The sequence below is a fragment of the Ursus arctos genome, chromosome X, assembly GCF_023065955.2.
Source record: "Ursus arctos isolate Adak ecotype North America chromosome X, UrsArc2.0, whole genome shotgun sequence".
NCBI classification, from domain to species: Eukaryota; Metazoa; Chordata; class Mammalia; order Carnivora; family Ursidae; genus Ursus; species Ursus arctos.
In genome coordinates, this window is record NC_079873.1 from 54,005,670 (window position 1) to 54,026,498 (window position 20,829).

Below are 20,829 nucleotides of genomic sequence, written 5' to 3' on the forward strand. Positions count from 1 at the left end.
TGTCCACCCTTTCACTGAGTGATTTTGTGGAAGTACCATAAGCACAATTTTAATGACAGTAGGATTAAACAATGTAGGAGGGAGAGTAAGAGAAAATAAGGGAAAGTGGGAAGATAGCTGCTCTCCAAAATATCCCAAGGGGTTCTCAAAAGATGGAGGTACCTCAGCCACATCACCAGGAGCTTAATTGTCATAGGAAGAAAAAGCACCAATCAGACCTCAAGGCATAGAAATCCTCCAGATCTGACTGTTGGCAACTGCACAGGGCAGAGTAGTTGGGACTCTTTTTGGCATGAAACTTCTGTATGAGAGAACAAGTATGGGAGGAGCCGAGCCAGTTATGGGAATAACATAGATAGGTTAGTAGGGGTCAGGATGGCTAGTTACAAGGAGATAATAGTTTCCAACCAAACAGGTTACACTCATTGAAGAATCTAAGAATCCAGTGGCAGATAACATTTGGGAAGATCTTGAATGACAGAGCATGATCCACCAGCTCTGAATGGGTATAGGAAAGATTCTATTCCTGGATAGCAACTGAGGCAGCTGCTGTTACCACCACCACCACCACCACCACCACCACCACCACCACCACCACTTCTTCTACGACTACTTCTGGTTACTATTTTTATGACTATGGTTAATATTAATTGAGCATTCCTTAAGGGCCAACCACAGTTACTAGGGTGAAATAACTTGCCCATGGTGATTGAGGCATGAATATAGATAATAGTATTTTAAATTCTTTCCACAGGAATTAGAGGCCAAGATCTGATCTGCAATGGCTAGCAAAGAAGACACAGGGAGCAACAGAGGAAATCAGTCTTTATTGAGTCCTTGTAGATCTTAGCTCAATAAGGGAGACAGAATTCTGAGTCCTGCAGGATGATAGTAGGGTTGGAGAAAAGGTGAGCAAGTTTGGACTGAGGTTGTTCATACCCCACCTACCTCATATCTTAATGGGTCTGGGAAATACAATAGGTTGGTAGCATCATGGGACCTAGATGGGAGTAGCTAAGGAAGCAGAAGCCAGAGGAGTAAATCCAGGTGTGACGACACTTGTGTAAACTCAGTTCCCACAGGCTTGCCAAGGGCTGGGAAAGGGCCAGTATAGAGAAGACCACTGCCTAGTTTTGTTCTCCAGGACCAGGAAAGCCCTCTTTTGCAGGCTTAATTTTAGGTACCTCTTTTTGGGCATTCTGAGGGCTTGGGCCTTCATGAAATAGGCTTCACAGAGAGTCACAGAAAGTAGTACAACTTCAACATCCACCAAAACAGGGAGATCTATCTCACGTGGAGGCACCAAGTGGAAATTCTACTCCGGAGAGAACATTCCTTGGGCCAACCCATCTTGACCTCATTCACATGGACTGACAGTCTCCTTTTCCTCCAGCCTCTGAGAAAAGATTGGGAACCTTCACTTTGTAATCCATTGGCTCCGTAAAACCCACTAAGTCTAAATTTAACATACTCTTTCAGAAAGTTCAGCTGTGCTCACTTGGGTTCCCAGAATTCCAGGACCCTGAGGGTAAGCTTAGAGAATCAAAAGTGCAAGGGACTTTTAAATGAATTTGGCCTCGATGTCTCCTCTAGGAGAATTTTCTCTGTCTGATTAGCCACAGAGGAATTCACCATTTCCTGGCTCTGAGAACTTGGACAAATGGCATAACCATTCTGTGCCTTAGTTTTCTCATCTATAAAACGGAGTTATTACCACTACTTATCTCATAGAAATATCAGGACAAATTCAATAAATGCATTTAAAAGCACATAAAGACATATTTGGCATACGGTGTATGCTATGTAAGCGTTAGCCCTTCTGGTCAAGTTATATGGGAAGTACATATTTCATTTGGGCCTTTGGGGAAGCTGCTTCCCCCTGTCCTAGACAGAATGAGACTAGTTAAAGAATTGTTCACCAGCATCAAGGTGCCGTCTAGGAACACCATCAGCTTCCAAAGAGCCCCCCTTGCACTCCAGCTACCACATTCTGTGATGTGTTGCCCAATTGTGTCTGAGTGAATCTGAGAGATGGGAGAAGTTGAACAGCATCAGAGTTTCAAACTGCTCATCTAAGTGGGATGCAAATGGTAATTTTTTTCTTCCCCAGGATAAAGATCTTGACAACCATGTGTCTTTATAGTGAAAGGCAGAGCTTCTGTAGGTAGCTGCTTCAATGTTAAGCAACATTATGACCCCCAATAATATTTTATGTCTTAATCTTTAGAACTGTAATTATATGGTAAAAGAGATGCTGAAATGTGATTGTCCTACTGACTTTAAAATAGGGAGACTATCCTGAATTATCTGTGTGGGCCCAATGAAATCACTCCAATAAAAGATTTAAGCCCTTAACAGCAGAGGTAAAAGAGGAAGTCAGAGAGATGCAAAAGGAGAAGCAGAAGGATTTGACATGCCATTGTTAGCTTGACTATGGAGATGGGCACATGTCCAAAAAATTGATGACCTCAGTTATGTAACAACAAGGAACTGAATTCTGCCAATAATCAGTGAGCTTGGAAGAAGATTCTGAGCCCCAAATGACAACCACAACCCCAGCTGTTATCTTGATTTTAGTTCAGTGATACCCTAAGAAGAGAATCCAGCCACACTATGCTGAACTTGTGACCTACAGAAACTGTGAGAGAATAAATGGATGTTGTTATAAGCTGCTCAATTTGTAGTCATTTGTTACAGCAGCAACAGAAAACTAATACAATGCTCTGAGCCTCAATTTGTACATCTGTCAAATGGGGCAAAACGTCTTGATGAAATCAGAAAACCTAGGTCCAAGTTTATTTACTACTTGCATGTCCTTAGTCACGTTGTGTCACATCTCTCAGCCTCAATAAAATGAGAGTAATCATCTCTGCTCTACCTAGATGATATGGCTGTGTGAGGTTTGACTGAAGCAACAACTGTAAACATGTGATGGGGACAAAATACCCAGGTGTAGGGTCTATTAGTCCTCCCCAGTGTGTGTTCTGCTGCTAGAAGCAGATATGATTTGGGTAAACTAGTCACCCAAAGAAAGTAGAGTTGAACTATGATCGCCTGTTTTCTGCCATTGTCTCTGGCATGTGGCCTTAGACAAGTCCCTTCTCCTCTCTGGGTCTGTTTTTTCCATTTTAAGAGGTTATATTATAGCTAGTTGTCTTCAGCTAATAGGCATCAGAATCACCTGGAGAGATGAGCAGCAGATGGGGGATAAATGGAAGTTCTCTCCTTTTTATATGCCCTGCCTACCCCCAATAAACTATCCCCTAAAAGCCCAAGTCAGAGCAGTTTGTTTTATTAAATCATGCAAAGTAAGCTCTATTTAGGATATAGGAGTTGAATCCCAAGTATGTGGTTTGAAGCATTTGATTCTCAAATTTCCAAGTTTTCAAATTTAAAATTTTCCTAGCCAATTTCAAGCTGGTTAACTAGTCATGCCCCTTTCAGTTCCTGGCAGTTCCCATTAATGTTATTTTGTAATGACTGAGATTTCCTCCCAGAATACCCCTTCTTATGTGAACTGAGGATGCTAAGTTAGGGCCAGACAACAACCTATAGATTTGTCCACGTTTTAATTAAATGTAATCTGTAGCAAAACCCACAGCTGAGAATAACAGAACACCAAAACTTAAAAGGAACTTTGAGACTATCCTGTTTAAAGACACTCAATGTGGGATATAAGAAATAGCACAGAGGATAATACAGGAAGGGAGGGAAAACTGAACAGGAAGAAATCAGAGAGGGAGACAAACCATGAGAGACTCTTGACTCCGGGAAACAAACTGAGGGTTACAGAAGGGAGTGGGGGGGGGGATGGAGTAACTGGATGATGGGCATTAAGGAGGGCACGTGATGTGATGAGCTCTGGGTATTATATGCAACTAATGAACCATTGAACTCTACATCAAAAACCAATGATACAATCTATGTTGGCTAACTGAATTTAAATTTAAAAAAAATAAAGACAATTTGAGACCTAGAGAGAGGGAGGTACTTGCTGAGCATTAAAGAGAGTCAGTGACATAGGCAAATCTAGAACCCCCAGGGCTTCTGAAAGGAGTTCTTTCCACTGCCGCATGTCACCCTTCCACTGCTTTTAGTAGGCAAAGATTTGAAAATCAAGTAATTTTCAGTCTTTTTCCCTAGGCTCATTTCACTATTCTCTGAAGTGGAGAAACTTCACTGACATGCTATCAAAATACAAGGCCATGTACAAATCACTCTAAGAAGCAGTCAGCTATGGACACAATCTTTGTAAACACTCCCAACAACCATATTGGCCTTATCCACCATTTTTGGTCTTTGCCTCACGAAAAGGTCTCCTTGCTCAACCTGCTTTTTTGTTTCAAATGCCTTATATCAGTGTTTATCAGACTTTAATGTGCACAGAAATATAGAGATCTTATTAAAATAAAGGTTCTGATTACAAATGTCTGTGGTGGTGCTCAAGAATCTGCTTCTAACAAGCTCCCAGGTAATGATGATGCTAAGGGGGATGATGGACCACATTTGGAGCAGCAAGACTTGTAGATATTGTTTCCAACGGTCTCATTTCTAAGCATCTTCTCTATTTACCATCAGGATTCCTTTACTACTAAGGGGGTAGTGTGATGTATTAGAAACAGTAAGGCCTCTGTAGCTTCCAGTCCTAAATTTTTATTAACCCTTGAGCAAAATCACTTCTCATCTCCCAGATGAGACTTTCCTTATCTGTAAAATGGGGCTATTACCCATCATGCAGTGATGTTGTGAGGGCTGAGGAAATGACAAGGGTTTAATGCAAAGTAGACTATAGATTGAGAGTCCTGGTTATAAAAAAGATTCTGGCCTGGGTTTCCTTAGAACTGCAAAAGATGACATGAGAGGTGCATGGCGCCTCCATCATCATGTCTAATATGCTTAAAGATTGTTTCCATGAAAAAACTGCAGCTGGATATATGCAACTGATAAATCACTAAATTCTACCTCTGAAACGTATAATATACTATATGCTAACTAACTTGAATTTAAATAAAATTAAAAAAAACTGCAGATGGACGCCATCAATACCGGACAGTCTGCATATTTTAATGAAAGTCACATGAATGGGCCCCAGGATCTCTTTCTTTTGTCTGATGTCACATATATATTTCCCATAGCCAGTCTTTCTAACATCTATTAATGTTCTTGGTATCAAGTACTTCTTTTCCCGGTGAAAATGAAGGCTTTTCTTCATCAAAAGCATCTCTTCAAGGTATCTTGCTTCTCTCCACAATTTTTAAATGCTCCTGAAGCTTTTGGAGCTTGCAGTGTGTCAAGTCCACTTGCTTGCAGCTACTTTAAAACTACTATCATTGATCTACCTTCTTTTGAAAGCATTTTTTTTTTCTGGTCACAGAGATACATCTTCCTCCACTACTTTATATTCTAGCTGTTACATAATCAAGGAACTTCTAGAAAAGGGAAGGATACTTCCCCTTGAAAACCAATTATTTTAGAAATACTAGAGTATTTCATTATGATGTTGTTTTATTACTAAAGTTGGATGCTGAGTTTCACACCCCCACCCTGTGGCTGGACAAACTTCCCACCTTTTTTTAAGCAAAAACTTCAATAATACTTCTTATTCTAAATCATCTCTTAACTTTTGTTATCACCACAAAAAACCTTGTGAAGATTTGACCCCAAGGCATTAAGTACCAGAGAGGCACCAATACCTTTTTTCCTTCTCAAACTGTATGTGTGGATGTCTTCAGTCTCTTGGACTGAAAATACACATGCTACAACCTTGGTAAAATACATAGACACATACAAGGACCCTTTTTTCTTTGAAAAACAGCTAAGCCAAAGACTTAGTAACTACCATCTAAAAAATAAATCCTTCATTTCATGAAGTAAAATTGAATGATCCTTTTTAAAACATTACCAAATGGGTATATGGAAGGTGAGGAGACAGCCCAACTCACAAATCTCTTCCAGTCCAGTTTTTGTTTCCCTGTAAACTAAACCTTCATCCCCTACTTCCCTTCAAATGCTTGATTTTTAAATATTTTATTAGGCAGAAACAGAGTCATCCATTTTCAGTAATGTAGACTCTGTGCAGCAAAGAGAAAACAGCCTGGGGTACAGAGTCAGAGAGGCCTGGATTCGAATCACAGTCCTGTTATTTACTTTCTGTGAGACCTTGAGCCAGTGACTTTATCCTCCGGGACCATAATTCTTTCATCTGTAAAATGAGGGAATAGCATCTACCTGCATGATTGTTGTAAGGACAAAAGAGATTACGTATATGAAGCACTTAGAACTGAGGTGCTTAATAAATGTTACCACTGTCAGTTCAAGATTTATGGTTCATCCATTGCCAGTTTCTCTAATCTGCTGGCCAAGGTACGCAGGTATTTTCCTATAGTTGTCACTCTTCAATTATCACCCCATTCCCATAGCCTCTTCTGAATGACCATCCACCCAACAAGCCTGGGCCAAGCCAGTCTCATTCCATGACAGTGTGCCTCACCACAGAAACTTTTGCTCTTTAAATTAGAGTGCAAAACAGGGAGGCACTGAGGTTCATTTTTGGGCATTCCTTGCGTATAGCCCAGGGCAGGAGCAGAGCTATCCAGCTACTGCTTCCTGGTCTCCAGCCAGACTGGTGGTCTCAACTTTCTAGGCCAGGATCTTGATCCATGTCCCATAAAACACACAGCAATCTCATGGTCACATTTCTGGGACATCTATTCAACTCGGACTGCAGTGGCTTTCTCTGATTCTCAATAATCTTTCAATATTTGTAGTGGTGATTATGGGATCTCCTCCCCCAAGAAAACAAGAGTGAAATGATGTCCCTACCATCTTCAAATGTACTTAGGCCCCATTGGCTATGGCTTCTCTGGCCAAAATCTATACACTTACTTGCTTTAATTAGTTATCTAATGGGGCAGAGCAAGCAGAGAGGCCACAGCTCTGAGAACAGGGCTCAACAAGCACTTCCTGGGTGAGGCCAGCAGTCTCACAGCAACTTCCTTTGCGGGTGAGCTTCAGGTAGAATGGTGGTCACTTGGCTCTCTTGCTCCTGGTTCTCATTAACTTGGCCTTTGAGACTGACTAGAGCTGAGAGAGTTTTATGTGGTCATCTAGGCATGTCTTTATTGGGAATAGTATCAAGTTTCCACTCAATTACTTCCACAAAGGCCTACATGTCAACTAATTCACCAATGGGTCATGTTGAGTTCAGTCTTGAATGTGGGTATCATCTTTCAGTAGCACTGTTTAAAAGGCATCTCAGAGTTGGTTAGGGCATGGGTGTATTCTCTCTCTCTTCCCCTTCCTCCATCTCCGTCTCCTTTCTCCTCTCCTTCTCCTTCCTCCACCCATGTCTATGCTTCTCTCTCAGTTCCGTAGTCAGGGTCTTGCTAGAAGGGTCCAAGTAGGAAGGTCCTTTTTCTCACACTTGGCCATGTTATAATTACACAGACCCTAAAGACAGGTTATGGCCCAGAGAGCATGGGAACACAAGCAGTGACACTTTCTCCAGCAGCTTCCCATCAATAAACAAGAATCAGAAATGTCTACTCAGATTTCTAAGTCCCTATACCAGTTGTGTTTTAGTTCCTTTCCAATGACTAAGATGGCAAATGGAGCACCAGGACATTATGTATGAAAGTTTCCACCTGATGATAAATATGGGAGGCTCAAGAAAGAGGGTAAAAGCCAAACACTCAAAATGATGACCACTAAAGCCACCCATCATAAGGCCCCTTGTTAGACAAGTGTATAATGGAAAGAAACTTGTACAGGAGGCCAAGGACCTATGAACTTGTTTAGGCATGGCTGATAACTTGCCTCAGTTTCTCCAATAGTAAAGTAGGCAGTTAGACTAAATAATTTTGGAAGGCCCTTCCAATCAAATACTTTATGGGTTGTAAAGAGTCTTTTATCTCAAGTGCTGTGGTTCTTAACCTTTATTGGGTCACAGGCCCATTTGAAATTCAGTAGAATGTCATGGACCATCTCCCCAGAAAAGGCACATTGTCATGGAATTCTGCATACCATTTCAGAAGCTTCATGGAGTTTCTGAATTGAGGGACACTGGGTTAGGAGTTGTTTCTTGGAGGAGATAAAAGAGCTTATCTGCAGAAGGCAAACATGAAGCAACAGTGCCAGCTGCCTGGCCTCAATCCATCTTAACATTTTTTCCCAGTATTTGACCCAAAAATGGAACTTCTGCAGGACAAATACAGTCTGCCTTTTTTAAAGAACTGTTTTCATTCTTGATTGTTTAGAAATGAAGCTGTCAGGAAAAAAAATAGGAGGAAAAATAATTCAAACAGACCTAGGCTTCAACATGCAAAATATTCCTTGCAGATTTGTCCTAAGTGGTTGTATGCAAAAACAGAAAGGCCGCCGTCCTGAGTTCACATGAAGTTGTGGTTGGTATCACCCATGCTGTCTGGCCCAATAGGAGCAGACAGGTTCTTGGCAATATACTGCAGTGCCAGAGCTCCAACCTGGTACCAGGGTCATTATCCTCAGTAAGAGACAATGTTAAGATTCTCCAATGTTTGGCAAACATTCCTACTCTTCTACTTCCAAGGTAAACAATGGCTCCAACTCAAGTAGCTTTTACTTCAGGGTAAGACCTCTGAGATCAGTCTTTACTCCCAAATATTTCAGAGTCTGATGGTCTTTTGAGGAGACAGGAAAATCAGAGGAGAGTTGAAAACTAAGCTCCTTTCTTCGACTCAGGTCAGTAAACAGCTTGGTTTCTGCAGTCTGGCTTGAGGGAGTTCAGCCATTCACAATCCTATAGGAGCTCAACATAGACCTTCTGAGGGAATGAAGACAGAATACATAAGAGAAATAAACCTGTGTCTAAGATATGTACCCCTTATTTTATAGCATCCTAGAGCCTGAAGGTGCAGGGCCAGGAAGGAGCTGCTCTCTTCAGCACAAAATGACTCAGCACAGAAGAGTTTGAAGAAGACCCTTCCAGAACCTGTGAAGGGTCCCCTGAGGCCAAGGATTTTAAAACCTGAAAAGGAAAGAAGAGAGTAGGTAATTAGCTAAGACTGGTCAAGTACTTATCAGCCATTGAGAAGTGAGGCCTCTCTTGGTAGATAGCTAATCAGATAACTGGTAGCTAATCTTCTGAGCAACAGAAGCTGGCTAGGAAAAGGCCCTTATGACTCAGATGCCATGAAACAGGCCTAAGATGGTGCTATAATCAGGGCTGGAAACTGTGCATTTGACTTCAACTCTAATCCCCCAAAAGTCTATAGAAGATGAAGCCTGATACCTTTGAGACTATCTACCTACAATGTAGCCACTGCCTTTATGGCCCTATACTGACTACAGATTTCTTTTCTGGGACTTCACTTCCATGAGGGATGATAAGGAAAAGCTTACCGACCCATGGACCTCTGAGGACTGGCAGTGATAGGAAGTAAAGGAAAGCTGGGGAACAAATGGAGAGCTTTCCTCCAGATACCCAGATCTCATTTATGTGTATATTGGTTCATGTCAGACCTAGGCTTGCCAGCAATCTGATAGACAAACAATTATAACTCCTAGGTAGAGAAAAAAAAATTGTATGATCTTTGTGGCTCCTGTGACCTTAACAAGTTAACTTATCCCCTCTGAACCTCAGTTCCTTTATTGCTAAGTTAAAATACATATTATCCTCCTTATTCTGGCATATGATATGGATCAAATGAAATAATGGACGTGAAAGTACTTTGCATTAAACAAATATAAAGGACTAAGGATAAAGGTTCGGGTGGGGGGAGGTAAGACTTGAATAGTGATTTGGTCTGAAGGTGTGAAGTCCCTACATGATACTGAAGTGGACTCATGGTACTTGCTATAATACCAAAAGCGAGGTTACTGATTTTCTTATAGACCCAAAGGGTGTCAGAGTTAGAGGGTTCCAAACTTTTAATTTTACAAATTGGGAATTTGAGGCTAAGAGAACGAAACGTACTTGCCACAAATGTCACAGTCTAGGATTCCTAATGAACTTTATCCAAAGGCAACTTGTAAAACTACACTGTAATTTGGTTGAGGGAGAAAGAAAGGAAAGAGGAAGGAAACTTAAAAACACAGGGAACCTCAGAATTGGAAGGCAGTAAGTTTAAGGGTCACATAATTATAGGTTAATGAACTGAGACATTGAGGGTGTTCCTACCCTCTGGAACCACAAGATATTTTAGTCCTCAAAATCTCAGATCCCATAAAGGCTTACGTGTTACAAGGTTCTGTAATCAGGAGTGGAGACTACATACCAGAGGCCTCAACTCTCATCTCCAGGAACTCTGCCTTGAGAACTGTGGGTAAAGGAGGAAAAACATTTCACTAAGACTCTAGAAATCAGAACGGGAAAGGCAAAGCAAGGGGATGGGTTACTCTTCCAGGCCAGTGTCAAAGAGCCCATTTGAAAAATAGGAAGTGAGGGGTGCCTGGGTGGCTCAGTTGGTTAAGCATCTGCCTTCGGTTCAGGTCATGATCCCAGGGTCCTGGGATTGAGCCCCGAGTCAGGCTCCCTGCTCAGCTGAGCAGGGAGCCTGCTTCTTCCTCTCTCCCTTGCTCATGCTCTATCTCTCGCTATCTCTCTCTCTCAAATAAATAAATAAAATCTTTAAAAAAAAAGAAAAAAGGGAAATTATTCCATCCAAATGTTTCAAAACATCTAGATCTATGCTTATAAGTTGGGCTACCTCTCTGGCAGATTTAGAAAGCCCCGTAACCGAGATACAAAGAAATATCTCAGGTGTCAGAACAATCCTTTGAGTGTTAGACTATGGGAGGCTAGTGGAGCTCAGAGAAATTGGCCCAAAGACTATATTCTGTGATTATCTCTCATAGGGAGAAGGGCAAGGTGGAAGGGCAAATGTCATGCAAAACGTGAATCATCCTTTGCCTTAGGGATCAAACCAGCTTTCTCCAGCTTCTTGATGTGCTTCAGTACTATATTGTACTGAATATACTACTATATATAGTACTATATATAGTACTATCAGTACTATATTAGTCTTGTCTGGGAAGAGCTGGAGGAAAGAGATAATCCTAAAGAATGAAGCCCTGTAGAGTGTTCCCAGAACATCCCAGAAAATAGCTGGTCCCAGGGCTATTTCCATAGCATTGTTTTTTTACTTCTTTCCTAAGTCTATTTATACTCACTTCCTGAGTGATCTTATTTCTATTCATGGTTTAAATCACCACGAAATACTGAGAATCCACCAAAGGGCCACTATTAATATTGTGGTAAATGTAAATGCCCCATGGAGTTGCACAGTGGCAGTACTCAACAGTTCTACCCTTAAATCTCTGTGGGTTCAACCCCAACTACTATTCAAAGTTGCAGTTACCTACTGGACATTTCCTCCCTTATTTAAGTTTTATTTAAATTCCAGTTAGTGAACATACAGTGTAATAATAGTTTCAGGCGTACAATAGAGTAATTCGACACTTCCATACAATGCCCTGTGCCGATCACAAGTGCCCTCCTTATGCCCACCACATAAACCCCACCCCCAACCCCTTCTCTTCTAGTAAACATGTTTGTTCTCTATAATTAAGATTGTGTTACTTGGTTTGTCTCTCTCTCTCCATTTTTTCCCCTTTGCTCATTTGTTTTGTTTCTTAAATTCCACATATGAGTAAAATTATATGGTATTTGTCTTTCTCTGACTGACTTATTTCACTTAGCATAATACTCTCTACCTCCACCCAAGTAGTTGCAAATGGCAAGATTTCATTCCTTTTAATGGCTAATATGCCTCTGTGTGTGTGTGTGTGTGTGTGTGTGTGTGTGTGTGTGACGCTCACAACCTCTTCTTTATCCAGTCATCGGTCGGACATGGGCTGTTTCCATATTTTGGCTACTGTAGATAATGCTGCTATAAACACCAGGGTGCAGGTATCCCTTTGAATTAGTATTTTTCTATTCTTTCAGTAAATACCTAGTGCTGCAATTGCTGGATCATAGTGAAGTTCTATTTTTATCTCCATACTGTTTTCCAGCATGCCTGCACCAGTTAGCATTCCCACCAATAGTGCAAGAGGGCTCCCCTTTCTCCACATCTTCACCAACAACTGTTGTTTCTTGTGTTGTTGATTTTAGCCATTCTGACATACGTGAGTTGGCATCGCATTGTAGGTTTGATTTCCATTTCCCTGATGAGTGATGTTGAGCATCTTTTCATGTGCCTGTTGGCCATCTGGATGTCTTCTTTGAAAAAAATGACTATTCCTGTCTTCTGCCCATTTTTTAACTGGATTATTTGTTTTTGGGGTGTTGAGTTTTATAAGTTCTTTATACACATTGGTTACTAACCCTTAATTGGATATGTCATTTGCAAATATCTTCTCCCATTCTGTAGGTTGCCCTTCAGTTTTGTTGATTGTTTCCTTCACTGTGCAGAAGCTTTTTATCTTGATGAAGTCCCAAACTTTATTTTTGCTTGTGTTTCCCTTGCCTCAGGAGACATATCTAGTAAGAAGTTGCTATGGACAAGGTCAAAGGAGTTTCTGCTTGTGTGCTCCTCTAGAATTTTAATGCTTTCCTGTATCACAAATTTAGGTCTTTATCCATTTTGAATTTATTCTTGTGTATGGTGTAAGAAAAGTGGTCCAGTTTCATTCTTTTGCATGTTGCTGTCCACTTTTCCCAACACCAGTTGCTGAGGAGACTGTCTTTTTCACACTGAATATTCATTCCTGCTTTGTCAAGGATTAACTGACCATAGTTGTGGGTTCATTTCTGGGATTTCTATTCTGTTCCATTGATCTATGTGTCTGTTTTTGTGCCACTACCATACTGTCTTGATCACTACAGATTTGTAATATAAGTTGAAGTCCAGAATCGTGATGCCACCAGCTTGGCTTTTTCTTTTCAAGGCTGCTTGGGCTATTCGGGGGTCTTTTGTGGTTCCATACAAATTTTAGGATTGTTTATTCTAGCTCTGTGAAAAATGCTGTTGTTATTTTCATAGGGATTGCATTAAATGTGTAGATTGCTTTGGGCAATATAGATTTTCCACAATATTTGTTCTTCCAACCCATGAGTGTGGAACATTTTGCCATTTCTTTGTGTCATCTTCAATTTCTTTCTTCAGTGTTTTGTAGTTTTCAGACTACAAAAGTCAGAGTACAGACCTTTTCCTCTTTGGTTAGGTTTCTTCCTAGGCATCTTATGGGTTTTGGTGCAATCGTAAATGGGATCGATTCCCCAATTTCTCTTTCTTCTGCCTCATTGCTAGTGTATAGAAATGCAACTGACTTCTGTGCATTGATTTTATATCCTGCCTGCCACTTTGCTGAATTCCTGTATGAGTTCTAGCAATTTTGGGGTAGAACCTTTAGAGTTTTCTATATAGAGTGCCATGTCATCTGCAAATAGTGAACGTTTCACTTCTTCCTGGCAATTTGGATGCCTTTTATTTCTTTTTGTTGCATGCTTCCTGTGGCTTGGCCTTCCAGTGCTATGTTAAATGACAGTGGTGAGAGTGGACATCCCTTGTCTTGTTCCTGACCATAGAGGAAAAACTCATTTCCCCCCCAGAGAGGATGATATTAGCTATGGGCTTTTCATATATGGCCTTTACTATGTTGAGGTATGTTAGAGGGTCCCTCTAAGCCTACTTTGTTGAGGGTTTTTATCATGAATGGATGTTGTACATTGTCACATGCTTTTTCTGCATCTATTGAAAGGATCGTATGGTTCTTTTCCTTTTATTAATGTGGTATATCACGTAGATTGTTGAATATTGAGCCACCCTTGCAGCCCAGGAATAGATCCCAGTTGATCCTGATGAATGGTTCTTTTAATGTACTATTGGATTTGGTTTGCTAGCATTTTATTGAGAATTTTTGCATCCATGTTCATGAGGGATATTGGCCCCTCGTTCTCTTTTTTTTTTTTTTTAATGGAGTCTTTATCTGGTTTTGGTATCAGGGTAATGCTGGCCTCATAGAATGAATTTAGAAGTTTTCCTTCCATTTCTGGTTTTTATTTTATTTTATTTTTTTTTGGAATAGTTTGAGAATAGGTATTAACTGTTCTTTAAATGTTTGGTAGAATTCCCCTGTGAAACCATCTGGCCCTGGACTTGCACTTGTTGGGAGATTTTTGATTACTGATTCAATTTCTTCGCTGGTTATCAGTTTGTTGAAGCTTTCTACTTCTTCCTGTTTCAGTTTTGGTCATTTGTATGTTTCTAGGAATGTATCCACTTCTTCCAGGTTGTCCAATTTGCTGGCATGTGTTTTTTCATAATATTCTAATTGCTTGTATTTCCGTGGTGTTGGTAGTTGTTTCTCCTTTCTCATTTGTGATTTTATTTGTTTGGGTCCTTTCTATTTTCTTTTTTTTTTTGTAAGTCTGGCTAGAGGTTTATCAATTTTGTTAATTTTTTCAAAGAACCAGCTCCTGCTTTCATTGGTCTGTTTTTTGGGGTATTCGTAGGTTCTATTTCATTTCTTTCTGCTTTAGTCTTCATTATTTCCTTCCTTCTCCTGTCTCTAGGCTTTGTTTGTTGTGCTTCCTGCAGGTGGCTTTGTGTTTATGCTGAGGGATGTGGCATGAAATGGCACCAGCCAGCTCCTCTGTTCCTGGATGTATCTCCATGAACACTGTCTCTCAGAGATGCGCTCTGAGAAGACTGAACAGTCTCCCCTGTGTTCTGCAGGTGTTTTTCAGATCACTTTTTCCATGGTGTCTGTCCCTGGGTTGTTTGCCTGCTTTCTTTCCAGGAGCAGCACAGTGCCTCCAGGCCTCTATCTCAGCCAAACCCATTCTCCTTTAAAACTCCATGCTTTAAACCCCCCAGGTTCAAGAATTCAGGAAATTTAACCACTCTCATTTTCCAAGCCAATGGCTTTAGGGAAATGTTCTCCTCGTGCATTCTTCTGTGTGCTGGTTTCTCTCTTGCCCGTCTCTGCAACCATAGCTCTCTCCCCTCCACAGCACCTGAGATCCCTCTCTCCCCTAAGTCCCCTCTCCACACTTCCTATATTCTTCAATATGGCCTCTTCTCTCCCTTTATTTGAGGAGTTTTTTTCTGACAGTCTTCATGTATATTTCTGGGATATTTAGGATGATTTTTAGTTATCTAGTTGTGTTCATTAGATGAAGCAAGCCTAGGGTTCTCCTATTCCACCACCATCTTCCTCTCAACCCGCACTGGGCATTTCTATCTGGATATCCCACAGGGTCTTCAAAAACACTGTGTCCAAAATTGAGGACAGCAACTTTCCCACAAAACCTATTCTTCCATGATTAATTGTTGTTACCATCCACTTAATTTTCCAAGTTAGACTTTTTTCCCTCTTACTCCTTCTCCAATGCTCCATATTTTTTTCTTTAAAGATTTTATTTATTTATTTGTGAGAGAGAAACAGAGATACCAAGAGCACAAGTGGTGGGGAGGGCAGAGGGAAAGGGAGATGCAGACTGAGCAGGGAGCCCAATGTGGTACTTGATCCCAGGATCCTGGGCTCATGACCTGAGACAAAGCAGATACTTAACCGACTCAGCCACCCAGGTGCCCATCCAATGCTCCATGTTTGAAAAGTCACTCAGGTCTCATTGTGTCTATCTCAAATCTGTCCTTCTATTGCATTTCACTGGCAATGCCATCAGTTAGGGCCTCATCAACTGTTGCCATGATGATTAGCCTCCTAACTGGTCTCTGTCTCCAGTCTTTACTCTCCCATCTATCTTCCCCATTACTAAAAGAATGAGGTATCATTGTTGTGTTTTTTTTTTTACAACTCAGTCATTTCAGAATATGCATTGTCATACTTAAAAGTTCCATGATTCCCCATGTACTACAGTATAAAGACCAAATTCCTCAGTACGCCATTGAAGGTCTTTATAATCTGGCCCCAGTCTATCCTTCTGGCTTCACTTCCAGGTAAGCTTCCCTCTTTTCACCCCCACATTGTAGCCAAGGTGAAACAATAATCCCTTACTGAACCTGTCTTGCATAAGCTGTTCTGCCTTGCTGAATGATCTTCCCCTTCTTTCTCTTCTTGATGGACCGCTTCTCATTTTCATTTAAGTTTTAATTTTTTTATTGGTTGTGGAAGAGAGAAGAATGAGGAAGTGAAGTGATTCATATGTTAGGCTATAGTCAGATACAAATGGGAAGCAAAAAGGAGAAGAACAAAAGTTAAGCAGATCATTATTTTTATCAGAGATGAGAGAAGAGCTTGCCAACAATGTCTATAGGTGGTACTGATGTGGCTAGTCTGAGGATCTTGACCAGTGGCCAGCATGTAGATGTACTGATGTAAGTGGTGGTTACAAGGTGGTTACAAGGTGGGATAGACAGAAGTGGTGTTTTTTTCTATGTGGATACTAATTGGGAGGAGCCTGTATGGTTTTATGGCTCATGACACACTGGAAGACAGGTGTATCCACTTAAGTCTTGCCCATACTCCTGTCAAGATGGAATCTGGGGTAAGGAATGGGATTAAATCTATAGCCAAACATAGGATAAGTAGAGTGGTGCTCTAGCCTGAAGTGCCTGGTTTGGCTATAGCACCCGCATTTTGTGTGTTGGTCCAAGAATTCCCCGAGCAGTAGGTGACAAAGCTCAGACAGCAGTTACCAGTCTTCCATACTCTCAACATCAGTTTGGCTATAGTTTCCCTATTAGAAGTCAGCCTGCCTTAAAGATTCTATTGGACTTTGTTCATGCCTCTTACATATTCTCTCTCAATACATTGGTTCCCTGTCCAAGGCTACAGATGAATTCCTCATATTTTTTGGTGTATTTCTACTCATTTTTAAGCCCCAACTTGGATATCACTTCCTCTAAAAGAGCTTCCTATCAATACAACCAGTTCATTCTGTTAACTCTAGTTTACTTCATTCCATTATCTTGGAACTTATTTCTCATATGGTTTATTCTAGGGAGGGAGGAAGTATCACCAGGAAATGGGAAGTGGTCCTGCTCACAGGTGGGTACTATATTAAGAGTATTAATGAGTCTCTCTGTCTCTCTCTTTCATTTTTTTTTTCTCAAGAGGGATATTTGACTAAGCCTGATTTAAAAAACTTCCTAGGCAAAAACTGTATTGTATTGGTAAGAGAAATCTGGGAGCTTGACTTCATTTTTATCTGTTATGGTGGAATAAATAGCAAATTATTGTCTAAGGAGAATTGGACCTGGTCTAATGGCTGACTGCCAAGCAGAACTAGGGTGACTTGCTCTGCAGGATCACATCCTGGTGAGTTAGGTCTCACAGTTTTGACTAGGTGATGTTAGACTTACTCTAGCTCCACTGCTGGTAAATTCACATTGTTCTTTTAACTGACCACCTAGAAGAGTTATGCTCTTATCACCCATCAGGAAGCACAATTTCAAACTCTCTAAAAAGCAACATGGAGCAAACTCACAAAAGAGTCCCTAAAGGGTAAGCAACCATTTCTTTAGGTATTCTAGTCTAAAGGGTCCCAAATGCCAGGCTTTGGACAATTTGTACCAATACCTTAGAAGCTTTAAAAACAAATTAACTGGAAGGAAGGTAGGAAGGAAGGAAATAAAACAAACAAACAAAAATAGATTCCTAGGCCCCAGTCTTGGAGATTCTGTTTTAGTGGGTCTAGAGTGGAAAGCAAGAATCTGTTTGTGTTTTTGTTCCCTCAACTGTTTCCGGGTGATTTATATCATACCACCTAATGTTTACCTATGCTTATTCTAAGGCTGTTTATGTTAGAGTGTTGTATTCTATATATTTCTATCAGCTGCCCTTTTAGAATATAATAGAGTCTAAATAAGTAAACTAACAAAAAAATAAGACCTACATTGAATGTCATGTGTTTTGCAATATTACTTAGCATGTGAGTACTGTGTGTGAGAGTGTGTGTGTGTGTGTGTGAGAGAGAGAGAGAGAGAGAGAAGCAGAAAAGAGGAGGAGGTTGAAAAACACAGTGGGAGACTCAAAGATACAACAGATACAGAGACAGGCAAAGAGAGAGAGAGATGGGAGAAAGAGAGACAGAAAAAGAGTAAAACAAACAGGGAGACAGAGAGACAAAGACAGAAACAGAGATATAAGCAGAAAAACACAAAGAGAGACAGAAAGAGACTGAGAATGACAAAGACACAGGGAAAGAAACAGAGTATGAGAGAGACAAATAGAATAACAAAGATGGAGAAATATATGTACAGAAACAAAAACAGATGTATATGGTGAGAGACCAGGAGACAAAGAAACAGAACTAGGGGAGAGAAAGGGACAAACAGAGAGACAGAGATGGAGCTGTATAGAAACAGAAAAAGAGAATGTAAGAGAGGAGCTGTGATGTTCACAATCCATTTATTAAAAAGTAACTTGGTTTCTCTTCTGTCACCTACGTGTCTTACCTTCCTGTTTTTCGGGAAGCTGTTTCAAAGAACCTGGTCCTGGAAGCCACCCTGCAAAGAGAAGTCAATCAAGTCCCATGAGTTGCTCTGGAATATGTATGAGAACCAATAGACAATGGTCAAGACATAAAGTATAAACCAGACAGGCCACCAATTGAAGGGTTTTCCCTAGCTTGCATAAATTTTTGACATTTTCGTAAATACACTTAGCTACTTAATCAACATGATAGAAGCTTTGTCTTTCGTATTTCCCCCATTTTACAAGGATGGAAAGCAAGAGAGGCAAGGAAAAGGAATATTAGGAGGCAGTATATGAGAGGGGTCCTAAGCACTGGCTGAAGAGAGACCAGTCAGTCTAGTTGTGACCATACAAGGCTGGTCCTTGAGAGCCGCTGTGGCCCTGCCTTTACTACTTTATACCTGGTTCCTTGGCTTCCAGTCCCACCTCAGGAAAACCTGCTGGCCATCAGCTCAGTTCTTACCCTGCAAGAGGCTCTCTGGAGAATCTGAGTCATTTTGGAAGATTAAAAAAAGTCACACCAGTGATTAAAAAAAAAAAAAGCCTGAAGTCACAAGTACAATGAACAAATCTGTTCATTAAATTTCTTTGAAAAACAATAGCAATAATAAGAAACTATGAATAATTTCCAGAGCCAAGGGAGCATGAAAACAGAAAGTAATTTTATCACCCTATAGAAATTAGAGCAGCATTAGTGAAATCTCTCAGCCTTGGGTGCTGAGTGGAACACTCCAAACAGGGCTTGTCTGTGACATTTCCCTAGACTATGAAGTGAATGATACCCTGAGGTTGTACACTGTATACCCTTCACAACCATATGGTAATCCTGAAAGTACTCCTGGTGGCCTAAGATGAGCCTTAGGTCAAGGTCGAGGAAAAACTCTACTTACACAGATGAGGGGATTTCCCCTGCATTGCTAACCACAATATCTGGCTTTGGTTCTGGCTTTTGGGGAGTAGCTGCCCGGCACGGAGGGTCTGGAGGCCTCACTGGGGGACGGACGATGGTAGGCTTTTCTCCTGGAGGCCGCACTTTGCTGAAACTGTCAGAGTCTCCTGAAAGAGAAAACAACACCAAGAAGTCGAATGGTTAGCCAAATGGAACACTGTTCATGAACAGGCACCCAATATTGGAGTTATCTGGACTACCTCCCTTAATGTCCACTTATTTTTGGTCACTAACAACTCTGGATTTCTTTTCCATTTTTTTTTTTTTTTGGTAATTCTTCCAGCAACTTAATCCTTCAGAAAGTCTATGTTTGAAACCTAGCTCTAGAATTTCTATTTGTGTGACCTAGGGTATGTCATATCAATTTGCCAAATCTTAGTTACGTCATCTACATAATGAAGACCAATAATACATGATCTTACGAGAGATTAAAATTTTAATTAGGTACTAACATGTTTAGTATGAGCCTGGCACATAGTAGGTATTTAGTCAATATCTGATGATGAATTTGAATTTGTTAAATTCATAATTACCAAAACTCAGGCCCTTTTTACTTAGACATTGACGATCATAGCAGTCCTCTAACTTACATCCCTGCTTCTATGTCTCTGGTTTCCAGATCAGTCAATATAAAACAAATATATGTAATTTTTTATGAAATGAATTTAACAGGAGTTTTAGCAGGAGTGACACTGATGCACTTACACATTGCTGGTAGCACTGTACACTGGGCTTATTCTATCTACATAGCCATAAAGAATTCTGGAAAAATGTTGATGAAATGCAAAATCATACATATGAGATAGTTCATACTTGTTAATCCAGTGTATTCCATTTTGGGGAACAGGCCCAAGGGAATTAACTGCCAAAAAATAGGAAAAACAATTTGCACAAAAACATTCTTCTTCATAGCAGAAACTTGGGCCTAACTACAAAGACTAAGCAAACCATTTTGTACAAGTACTTAACCAATACATATTACACATGAACTGACAAGGATTTGGGCCAGGTCAAAAAAATATATGCATTTAAGTGGAAAAAATCCACAAAAAGTACTCATGGCCTGATGAACACATGGCAATAGGCATATGCGTAACTATTCAAGGTTGTTAGCAGGGATGGGGGGAATGGAGCTAAGATGGTGGTGTAGGACTCTAGACTCATTTTGTCCCTCAAACACAGCTAGATAATTATCAAATTATTCTAAATACTCCAGAAATCAATCTGAAGACTGACTGAACAAACCCCACAACTAAAGGGACAGAAGAAGCCACATCAAAGAAGGTAGGAAGTGTGGACACATGGTTTGGGGGAGAAATGGATCATGGGTGCTGCAGAAGGGAAGGAGCCATGAGCGTGGAGAAAGGCAAGAGAGAGAGGAGCACACAGGGGAATGCACCCCCAAAGCCACCGGCTAGGAAAATGAGAAGCTGATTTTCATAAATCGGCGAGGGTAGGTTTAAAGACTGCTGTTTTAAAGTTTGGCATGCTTGACTATGAAAGAGCCCTGAGGGAGC

General features: G+C 40.6%; 1 protein-coding gene across 6 annotated transcripts in view; it reads right to left on the reverse strand.

Moving 5' to 3' along the window:
• Positions 1–808: 808 nt before the first annotated feature.
• Positions 809–20,829, reverse strand: part of OPHN1 (oligophrenin 1) — a 517,756-nt gene continuing 497,735 nt past the window's right edge. For all 6 annotated transcript variants that reach the window (XM_048213332.2, XM_057312198.1, XM_048213330.2 and 3 more), the window contains 4 exons: positions 19,254–19,419; positions 18,345–18,395; positions 10,254–10,295; positions 809–9,004 (listed from right to left, as the gene is read on the reverse strand). In XM_048213332.2, coding sequence (XP_048069289.1) covers positions 10,262–10,295; positions 18,345–18,395; positions 19,254–19,419 — 251 coding nt within the window. In that variant the 3' untranslated portion in view covers positions 809–9,004; positions 10,254–10,261. The remainder of the gene's footprint in view (positions 9,005–10,253; positions 10,296–18,344; positions 18,396–19,253; positions 19,420–20,829) is intronic.